At 39.1% G+C, this 11407-nt stretch overlaps 1 protein-coding gene across 2 annotated transcripts; it reads left to right on the plus strand.

Moving 5' to 3' along the window:
* Window positions 1-309: 309 nt before the first annotated feature.
* On the plus strand, window positions 310-9211 carry tradd (tnfrsf1a-associated via death domain). 2 transcript variants are annotated; one of them, XM_086107814.1, is made up of 5 exons: window positions 310-365; window positions 2863-3014; window positions 3565-3845; window positions 4212-4353; window positions 8526-9211. In XM_086107814.1, the coding sequence occupies exons 2-5, from the start codon at window positions 2864-2866 to the stop codon at window positions 8822-8824; spliced, it is 873 nt and encodes a 290-aa protein (XP_085963940.1). In that variant the 5' UTR covers window positions 310-365; window position 2863; the 3' UTR covers window positions 8825-9211. The 2 variants fall into 2 exon arrangements, with proteins under 2 accessions (XP_085963940.1, XP_085963941.1); XM_086107815.1 differs by lacking the exon at window positions 310-365 and adding an exon at window positions 1213-1979.
* Window positions 9212-11407: the final 2196 nt, after the last annotated feature.

Consider the following 11407-nt stretch of genomic DNA (forward strand, 5'->3'; position numbering starts at 1 on the left):
GTAATTACACTGGTTTTAAAATAGAGCGCATGACAAAAATTATCTGGTCTAATCATTTCATAATTGTATGAAAGAAGGAATACATTCACATCTTGCCTGTCATCAAATATTTATGCGTTATCAGTGGCTGCAAACCACCCAGAATGAATGGCACCGCTGCCCTACTTAGAAACTCGAACTCTCTTCCTTGCCGGAAAGAAACAATCACTTCTTTCCGGTTTTTGCCTCTCCCTGAATGGGATTTCACCAATCAGAATGGTTTCTATTCTCACCTTCAGCCAATAGGACGAGAGAATCTGATTACAGTACGAGTGGGTCAGTTTTTAGGAGGAAGCGTCACCGAACAGTATAACAAAAGTTTTTAGGTAAGTTCGCGTAGATTTTAGGGAACAAAAAACGTCGCATGTTCGGCACGGTGAAAAAGTTTGACAAACATTCGTAGTTGGTGGTAAAGTTGATTTTGAATCCTACCCCCCTGTGTCATCGATTAAGTTTTACGGTGTTGCAGTTGTTCCTACTGTCTCATCTGCTGACTATCAACAACACAACTACAAGTATATACAGTATTACGCATATGTATTTAAACTTTAGGGAACAGTCACGTTTGTTTGTTTTCCCTTGTGCTGATATTGGATGTAAATCATTTTAAACACATTTAAGTGTGTAGTTTTCGCTGAAATGAAATAACATATTTGAGTACCGGTATATTTCGGCCTTATTTTGCACAGCCAGCAAAATAAAATTAATTTCAACGAATTCAATCCTATTGCAGTCTGATTCAGACTGATTGGATAACTTTTGATGTCTAAAGCTTAATTTTCACGTTGTTTGTTAGTAGGGTAAAATGTCCTAATGGTGTACATGTTCCAGATTTGTTTGTTTTTCCAATAATTTTTTTGTATTCTATTAGTATTTTTTTTGTATATTCACGTAAACCCCATTACCATTATGAAGTTTGAATATTAACACTGCTTAAATCAAGGAAAATATAAAAACTACTCAAAATATAAATTACTGGAAAAAACTACTTAAATGAAAGGCAATAGCAGGATTAAAAATACCTTTTGTTGATACTGATGATGGTTGGGGGAAAAAAACACTTAGATTCCTGTTGCGCGTTTTGACACTTTAATTGGAGGAGTCACTGATTAATTCCACTTCAGTCTATGGTTGAGATGGAACTGTTGATTGATGCATCTCTCTAATTTTGGACTGAGTAAAGAATTAACTTTTGGAAATTCAAAAAAGTCAGATTGGGATAGGCTCTAGCTGTCCCTCACCCCTAATGAGGACAAATGTTGTACAAGATGACCGGATGGGACATAATTGTTGTAACACATGTGTTCCCATCATCTGAAGTAATAATGCTCTAGTTTGTAATAACGGGTAGAAAGAAATTCCCAACACCATCGCAATGTGATGACACAACTAACTTGTGGTAGCAAAACCTCATATGAACATTCTTTAGCATTTTTCCACATCAGCCAAGCAGACTGTCCAGGCAGGAATAGTAGATGTTGTCTTTTTGGCAGCAAAAGCTGAATGATATATTTTAAGCCTCCGATGATCATTTAATCCTCATACCGCTGCTGAACTAATCTCGCAGTATACTTTCAGAGCACTGATAGATTAGATTGCATATAATTAAATACTGGCTAAATTATTGAGATTCCTGCAAACCCAAGAGTCAAGCGTACTGTGTATTAGTGAAATATGAGGACGTGCATAATCCAGCTCAAATGATGCTCTTTCCATGCGGCGCCCTCTGCATCCTGTGCATGGAGAGGGCGTAAGTGAGCAAGCCTCTGTAGTTCATCCAGAGTACAGAAGATTGGGGCTGTGTTGCTATTGGGGGAGGGAGGCTTCAGATTAAACATGTTTTTATGTAATGAAGGTTGCAAGAAGAGCCCGGGGCAAAGATGGAGAGGAAGGTGGAATGAGGCATCTGCTAATAGCCACCACCACTACAGGAAATGTCAGTGACTGGCCATGCTATTGGTACCTGAGCCTTCAGTGGGGACTTACCCCACTTAATCCATCTCTTAATACCACCACTATGACGTAGTAATTATAGAAACCATCAATGTGATACAAAAACGCAATATAATATCGCGCAACTGTGCCACATACAGTCCATCATCTGGAGCAGTTCAGAATAAATATTTATGGAATTGTGAAAAGATAAAAAATTTAAATACACTACTGTACCTAAAACTCACCAGAGAGATCCATCCACTATCCAAATTGCTGCATTGATCACTGGGGTCTGTGTAGAGACGTCGGATGGATATTTAGTCAGTAACAAATAACAGCGTGCACCCATAGCTGATAATGAGCGCTGGACATGTCAAGTTTATTTGGCTATCTTTTAATCACATTTAAAAAAAAAATAGATACAATTCTCAAAGGGCTTCATTAATCCACATTTGACAAATATTAGCAACATCCGCAGAGGTAAAACCGGCAAGGAAGAGCTAAAAATATCCCATAAAAAACAAAACAATACCCCAAACAAACAAACAAATAAATCCAACAAAGGTGAGTGGTGGTGGGGGAGGAGGCGGGGATTCGGTCATCCAAGGTCTGAAGGTTGTTGAAACCAAGGTCACCGTGAACCATGGGATGATGGGAAGAGGAATATATAGAGAAGGGACGGAGCTTCTCATGAACCAAAGCGTACCTCTTGCTAGGTGGATGCAGTCTTATGATATGGGTATGAACTGTACACAGTATAATAGATATTATTTTGGAAGCAGCTGTTTTTTAAAAGGTCCCAGGTACATGAAGTGCTCCAACTGTAGAGCTCTTGACACTCATGAGAGTGTTGTCTGATTTGATAATATGATCATTCCATATTCATAGGATGGCAGACAAAGTTTTGGATCAAGAACCATGGACAGGATGTGCCGTTCTCTTTCTGCAGTCGCTCTGTCCGGATGCAAACCTGCTTTCCCTCTATAAAAACCAGCAGGGAAAGTTCATCTTTTTTAAAGTCATCAAACTCACACTCATAGGTGAGCAGTGACATTTTAATTTAAACCTACACTATATAAATGTACAGTATCTTGAAAAGTGAGCGCACCCCTTAGAGATTTGTTGAGGTAAAATAGGTACTGTGACATACTGAAGCAGAGCATGAGCCACCCTGTGAACAAGATGGGAGGAAGAAGTTCATAAAAAGACAGCATGTCCGAACTTTGGATTGTTTCACTCTTAAAGAAGAAAATATGCAATGCAATTTTGAACACGATAGCACTTTCCATTGTTTTGCTGAGCAAACAGTAAGAAAACAAGCATGTAATTAGCACTTTCAATCGCTGACACCCACATCACTCACCAGGCCATCCACATACACTCAAAGTCACAGATTCTCAGTAGAACATGGGGATAGTGACCCCAAGTGACTGCAAATAATATCTGCACCTCAACATTTACTGTACATATTCGTTTGATTAATAATAAATTAACATTGATGGCTGTGTGTTGAGTTTATTTTGAAGGGATGAGAAATGTACACTGTCATACAAGGTGCCATTTTTTTCCATTGCTATTTTTCATGGTCAGATTCTGCAGGAGGTCTGGGCGGGTACGAGATACTTAAGGTTCACGATGCCGATCCTTTCCTCGGAGTGGAGGTGAAGTTTATGGACGTAGTAGTGTGTCAGCAATTCCTGGAGAGCTACAGCTCTGGAGCGGTGCGTCATTCCATCTCCCAACATGCCTGTCGGCTCCTCGCTGTGGCACAAGAGTTCACCGTGGAGACGCAGCTGAAGGCCGGAACGCACGTCTTGGATCGATGTCTGGACAAGCTCGAGCTTTGTCTACAGCAAATTCACCAGTCACAGGTATACTATATATATATACACACACACACACACATATATATAGTAGTTTTAGTTTTGTAAATGTCAAATCGAATTTCAGTCACTTACCATAAAAAAAAGTTATTTTATGTCACTTTTTTTACTGTAGTTTTTATTTCAATCATTTCACTTTGTTTTTGTTAACTATAATAGTGGTCCAGATATGTTTAGAATATGATTAAAAGGTCTCTTTTAATAAGTTTAAATGTGTTTAAAGTATGTGGGAGGGGCAATAATGATCTCTGTAGCAGAGTTTCACTTGTTGTGGGCGGGTTGGGATTGTATCATTGTATATTTTCGTGTCTAGCTTAAGGCAGTCCAAATACATTTTCTCAAATTTTGTGACAGCCCGAGCGCCTGCGTGATGAAGAGATCGATCGGCTGGAGCAGCAGCTGCAGCTCGAGGTCCTCGGGCCTCCTCCATCCCAGCGGATCACGATCAGACAGCAAGTCCCCAGCAACTGCTTCACGTTTCAGAATAAAGTATTTGGTGAGTTGAGTCTCACTTTGTCTTGTCGCGATATCTTTCAGCAAAAAGAAATCACAGTAAACCCTCGCTGTTCACCGACTGAGCAGAAAAAATACATTTGGATGATTGATAATATACGGGTGCAGAGTTGCAATGCCACACCCAGTTGAAGTTTATGGTCAAACTAAACATAAAACAAAAAGAATTACACCTTGTGCTATTAAAAACAGCCCCATATCTTAGCTTTTCAGACCGCTAGTTTCATGCAGACAGTATTAGCATTGACACTTGCATCAGTCCTTTCACCGTTTATGCTGCGGTCAGACTGAACTCGAGCTTTTTCTGACGCAGCATTTCCATATATAGTCAATGCAGTTTTCACGGTCAGGCACCAATGCATGCCAGTCGGCACAGATGAAGCATTTGAAGTGAATTATTATTATTATTTTTTGCCTCTTCGCCCATTTTGCTGGGGTTTGCATTTTCTGTATCGCATACAGCCAATCTGCGTAGATAATGTACTTAAGTTTACCGGGCGAGTAATTGGTTGAGCTCTAAATATTAGTGCTGGATCGACGAACCTAGAGAGGAGACGTTTCAATGAAGCGTGATTATGAATCCTACAGTTCTATGCAGGATGTGCTCCGCTGCAATCTGATAGGCTGCTGCATCCAGGCAAGACTGTTTTGAAGTGGAATTCATAGTAACATCTCATTTAACTGCCTTTTTGTCTTTTACTGCCACTAGGTGGCCAAGGCATGCACACTTGAAAGAGGAGCGCTTTCAACTGATGCAGTGTGACAAAAACAGTTTAATTCTTAATAATGATGTAATTACTCCGTTTTTATGAAGTGCAATATTATGGAGTGCTGTTTTACTTTCAAATACACCTGAATTATTCTGCGAGTAATTGATGCCAAAAGGTAATTGCCTGTAAATGCTACAAGATGGCAGCAAAGCGCTTTTTTTTGTATTGAACAAAGGACGCGGCCTGACGAAATGGCACAAGATTTTGGCTTTGGCAATTTTTGGCTTTGGCTTGAGCACAAGAACTATACTCTAGGCGGGTTTTTCAGCAAAAGCCGCAAGACAATTATTTAGTGAAAGTTGAATTTGTGAAAATGTGGTGTTTCAATGTAGACGGTCTCATTTCATCTGATCAAGTGGTTCAAAAAAAACAAAATCATGTACTATGTATATATGTCAGTGAACATCTGCTGCATTTGTTTTGTGCTCAGTTTGCTAGCTGCACATAAACTCTGCCGTTTGGCAGATGATTCTCTAATCCAACCATTTATGAATTGATGGTCACAATCTAAAGGGAGATTAGTGCATTAATTTGAAATTGCCAGCTTTCTATTCAATTGTCATTTTTACAGAGGGTCAAACCAGTGCTGAAAGTAGTAGCTGTCAGCTACGAAAAAGTATCCCCTTACCCCAAAAAATAAAATATAAAAATCTAAGTAATATAAGAACAAAATTGCAGTATTATGAGCAAAAAAAGGTTCTAATTTTATGAGAATAAAGTTCCAATATTAGGAGAGAAGAAAACATTTCAAGAGGGGGGGGGGGCTAACAACAAAATCTTTGACAAAAAGTAATCGCTGAATATTATGAGGGAAAACGTTTTTTTAAATTCTAGCCTTTATTGGTCTTTTTCAATGGAAAAAAAATCACCTTCAATATTACAACTAGATGTGCTCTAACGGTTAACTCTTGGAATGGAAAAGCTAACACTATAGATTCAAATGTAAAGCAATGGCCAATTAATATAAATCCAAATTATGCAACAGTAGCTTTTATTTATTATATTTTATGCTTTTATTTCTTGTCAAGATAGTACGTCATATTGTATGTCTGATTTTTAACCTGAGTTGTTAGTTAAAGTAGTTAAAATGGTGTTAGGTTTTTGCGACCAATTCCTGTGCAATTATTCGCTCCTCAGTAGATGCAACTACCGATATTAAGTACCAATGCTACTAGTATTTTGATACCTAAAATTTCAATTAACATTATGACAAATAATTGCGAAGAAAGACCTTTCTGTCTTTCTGACGCATATGATGTGTTGCCAATGCTTGTGTCATATCACCATTTACTGGCGAGGTGGACCACCTCGGTTATTTTTGCCTCAGTTGTGAAAGTGCTATTTAAATCAACATGGATTGTATTGAGTGTCTGTGTTTGGTATCGGCAGCCTCCACAATACCCGATACCTTGAAATTAGGCTTGTATTGGCTCGGTACCAGTTATCGTACTCGCCCATCCCTAGAGTAAAGAATGCTAATTGTTTTAACCTTAACGTGATTGTTAAAGTACACACTGCCATTGTTAGTACTAATACTCCATAACTTAGTGTTTCCGAATGCCATATTAAGTTGTACTTCACATCTTTGCTTTTCCTTATCCACATTTCACAGTAATGACAAAAAAGATCGGAAATGCAGAAATCAGTATTATCTACCTTTTTAAAATATTATTTTACTTTAAATAACCGACCGTAGTAAAAGCAATGCTATTCGATTTCCTTTGCAAGTGTACAATGCCATGAAAAAGTAGTTGCTCCCTTCCTGGTTTCTGTGTTTTTTGCATATCACACACAAAGATTTCAGTTTATCAAACCAATTTTAATATCACACAGAGACAACGCAAGGAAATACAAAATGCAGTTGCTAAATGCCAAAATGTCACACACACAAAAAAAGTAAACCTACCTGTCCCTATGTGAAAAAGTAATTGGCTGTGCCACCCTTGGCAGCGATAACTGAAATTAAGCGTTTGCGATAATTGGTGGTGAGTCGTTCACTTCGCTGTGGAGAAATTGTGGCCTACTCTTCTTCGCAGAATTACTTCAACTGCAGCATCTCATTTGGATTCAAACCCAGACTTTGATTTAGACTTTGAACAGCAGTGCTTTTTGCCTGGGAACCCTTCCATGGATGCCATCTTTGGTCAGTGTCTTTCTTATGCTAGAGCAGGGGTGTCAAACTCATTTTTGTCGCGGGCCACATTGTAGTTAGGGTTTCCCTTGGAGGGCCGTTATGAATTTTGGGAAAGCATATAAATGTTTAATCCCCTCCACATATTACATACACAGCGCACAACAAATTGATGAATAACTACTTTTTAAATCAGAAGTCAAGAATAATGACTGTTATTGTGGATTGCATATGACAATTTGAAATTTTGGTTCAGACTTTAGCAAGCATCATGGAACTTGACATGCTTGATTTGCTTTCGAGGGCCATATAAAATGATGTGGCAGGCCAGATCTGGCCCCCCGAGTCTTGACTTTGACACCTGTGTGCTAGAGTCATGAACTCTGACTCGAACTGAGGACAGTGAGAGCTGGAGCCCTTTGGGTGTTGTTCTCGGTTGTCTTGCATCTTCCTGGATGAGTTGTCGTCACACTCTGGAAGTAATTTTACCTGATCGACCACTCCTGGGAATGTTTGCCACTGTTCCCAGTTTGATCCATTTATGGACAATGGCTTTGACAGTGGTTTGCTGAAGCCCCACAGTCTTGAAAATGGCGTTGTGACCTTTTCCAGACTGATAGATTTCGGGAACATTTCAAAGTTCTTCTTGAATTTCTTCGAATCGTGGCATGACGTATTTGTTCCTTGAGATCTTTTTGACTACTTCACTTTGTCTTGACAGATTCAATTTTTTTGTCTTGATTCATCAAATGTGGTGCTTGTGTGTTGCCTGTTGCCTTTCTCAAAACTGTCATTAGTTACACTTACTTTGTGATTTAACAAAGGGGGGGGCGGCGATTACTTTTTCATATAGGGGCAGGTAGTTTGGGATTTTTTTTTTGTACCGTAATAAATGAAATTGGCATTTAGAAACTACATTTTGTGTTTCCTTGGGTACTCTGTGTAGTATTAAAATTGGTTTGATGAACTGAAACTTTTATATGTGATAAATATGCAAAGAGCACAGAAATCAGGAAGAAGTCAAATCCTAATTCAGTGCCACTATATGTACTTTGTAAATAAGCAATGGAGTGGGTGCTACAAAGAATCTCATTGTATAGATTCTAAAGTATATTCTGGAACTGTCCTGTGAGTTGAAAGAGCATTTCAAGCCGGAATGGATTCGGAAGTGTTTCTGGTTGTTATATCAACCTCTGTTTACGTAATCGCTATTAAGTACAGTTTGCGTTAATGTTTTTTTTTTTTTTCCATCAGAGGATCGAATGCTGACGACAGCAGATGTTCAGAGCTTTGCTAATGGAGTGGGCCGTCAGTGGAAGCATGTGGGGAGGACCCTGGGGAGGGAGTGCCGCGCTCTGAAGGATACGGCCATTGAAAACCTGGCCTACGAGTATGCCAGAGAAGGCCTGTACGAGCAGGCCTATCAGCTCCTCAGTCGCTTCGTCCAGGCGGAGGGGAGGGCGGCCAAGCTGAGCCGGCTGATCAAAGCGCTGGAGGACTGCAAACTCACCGGCCTGGCCGAGTCTATTCTGGACATACAGCCACGAGACTAATGCCGTGCACTTTTTGTGGCGTACATGAACACAAGGTGGACTGGTCATGAAGGGGGCGTGTCTGGTCTCTGTTGACTTTGTCTTTCCTGCTTTTACATACGGAATGTCTGATCTTGATTGAAATTGTTGCAAATGATTCCTGCGTGCATATGTGTTTCTGATCATAAGTTTTACCTCAGATTTATTAAGAAAATTGCTTCAGTTTATAAAGGGTTACAGTGATTTGATATAAAGGCATAAAACTACCCGCATAAGTCACAGGTTTTTGGTACTGAAAAACATAGTAAAAGTAGGTGAATTTGTGAATGCCAAACTGTGACTTTGCAGGGGTCCACTGTACAGTATTGCACATTAAAAGAAAATAAATGTATACAGATCAAGAAATAATTTTCACTCCTTGTTCTACTTTCATAATAGTTTTTAAAATCTAAATTGACTCCCAGAATGATAATTCTTCATACAACACAAAACTGCATTTTTTTCATTTTCAAATTTGTCCTGCAGGCCCGATTGAACCCCGATTGATTGTTTTGACACTGATTTAGATGAAGGATGGTGCTGCTGCACAAGTCGTTTCTCAGCACTATTTGAATGATTTGACCTTTAGTTTCCACACGTGGAACCTGTTGGATCTCCTTTTTAATGACTGCACAACTGAAGGTTTGTGATTTTCTTTTTTTCCCCTGTATAAAATGGGTGTGTACAAATTAAATGCTCTAAAATATTTTATCCGTGTTTATGTTGGATGCGATAGTACAGAGGTGGAAAAAGTCATCCCACTCGACTAATTACAGAAAAAAAAAGAGTAGTAACAGCCCTGTCAAGGGAATTCAGTAAATGTAGTTCTTAGGACATAAGGCATTTTAAGGATATTTGCAAAGACTGAGAACTAGTGTGTTTAAAACTTATTTGTTGGGATTCAGCATTTAACTAACGTAAGAAAAAAAGTACAGATGCCTGTTTTGAAATAGGGCATGAAAAGGTTTTTACAAATCTCCAGCAAAACGAATAATTAAGCAAAGGACAGCGAGATAAATCAATTCTAGCCCCCCCCCCCCCCCCCCGAAAAAATCGACATAAATAGAGAAACCAAGGTACTGGTGCTTTGTTACTTCTCATAACTGCATTACTGTAATTAAACCTAAAAACATTACTTTCACCAAACTCCCCCAGGTATAATTTTGTGTTAATCGTCCCTCCCCCTACTTTCTCGCTCTCATTTCCATCACACAGACACACACACACACACACACACGTGCGAACACTCATATGATTAAACTACTGATGCTGCTGCTAATGTGCTTGTGTCATGTTGTTTTAGGGTAGTGAGGCAGATAGTTGAAGTGTGTGTGTGTGTGTGTGTGTTTCGAGGTTTTATCCCTGGCCAAATTCACTGATGGATGCAGTTGCTGCAGCTTGATCTTGTCTGGTTTCATTCAGATCCAGTGTAAAAACCCAACCCCCTCTCTATTTTATGCCACTTGGCCGTCCATCCGGATGTGACTTGTGGATTACAAGCTTTTAACACCCACACTTTTTCCAACACAGACATAAATAGATTTCTAAATTATGCAAAATACATTCATCGTCTTTCAGCAGTACAGCGGATGATTATTTCTATATATTTGAGAGTTTATATTGAAAGTGACACTGGCACACATGCATCTTTTTTAATAGCCAACTTGATAGAATGATCTATTTTCAGATTTCAACACACGGATTACAAAACTCTGAAACTGAATACAAACTAATTTCATTGTAAGCAGCCACATCATTAGGCACATCTGCATGACTTTCCCAGAAAGACAGAGTAATTCTACTAATGCGGTGAATTGTTTTACTTGTAACGACATTGAACACACTAGTACAAGTACCTTAAAATGTCTGTTTTAGTGCCAATGACGGCTATAGATGTCAAGTATCAATATTATCTGGAAGGACTGGCAGTGAATGAGTTTTAAACCGCATATAAAGTGACATAAAATTCGACTACCGCTTCAAGAGTCGTACTAGGCCCTGTGGGCTAGACTTGCTAAAAAAGCGTCATTTGCCATTGGTCATCCCGGTGTATCTGTATGTGTGTGTGTGTGTATATATATATACACACACACATACATACACACACACACACACACACACACACACACACACACACACACACACACACACACACAGAGAGAGAGAGAGAGAGTCTTCGAGCAGGCGCGGTACTACACTCTGAACTGGTTAACAATCAGGGCACACATAGAAGAATCACCATCCACGCTCACGCTCACACCTAGGGACAATTTAGAGTGTTCCATGAACCTGCCATGCATGTCTTTGGAATGTGGTTACAGTGATTACATGCAAACTCCACTCAGGAGTTTTCTATATATTTGTGTGTGTGTGTGTATCTATCTATCTATCTATCTATCTATCTATCTATCTATCTATCTATCTATCTATCTATCTATCTATCTATCTATCTATCTATCTATCTATCTATCTATCTATCTATCTATCTATCTATCTATCTATCTGTCTATCGCTCTCTCTCTATCTTTCTATCTATCTATATATATAAATATATAATATTTCCAC

The sequence above is a fragment of the Hippocampus guttulatus genome, chromosome 3 (genome assembly GCF_054856545.1).
Source record: "Hippocampus guttulatus isolate MCC_2025c chromosome 3, RoL_Hgut_1.0, whole genome shotgun sequence".
NCBI lineage: Eukaryota > Metazoa > Chordata > Actinopteri > Syngnathiformes > Syngnathidae > Hippocampus > Hippocampus guttulatus.

Bases quoted from the DNA above. Each gene is read 5' to 3' on its own strand.
- tradd (XM_086107815.1), top strand. From the start codon at position 1,876: ATGTTTTTATGTAATGAAGGTTGCAAGAAGAGCCCGGGGCAAAGATGG. The intron at 3,015-3,564 runs GTGAGCAGTGAC...TTTCATGGTCAG, and splicing joins CATCAAACTCACACTCATAG to ATTCTGCAGGAGGTCTGGGC. The intron at 4,354-8,525 runs GTGAGTTGAGTC...TTTTTCCATCAG, and splicing joins GTTTCAGAATAAAGTATTTG to AGGATCGAATGCTGACGACA.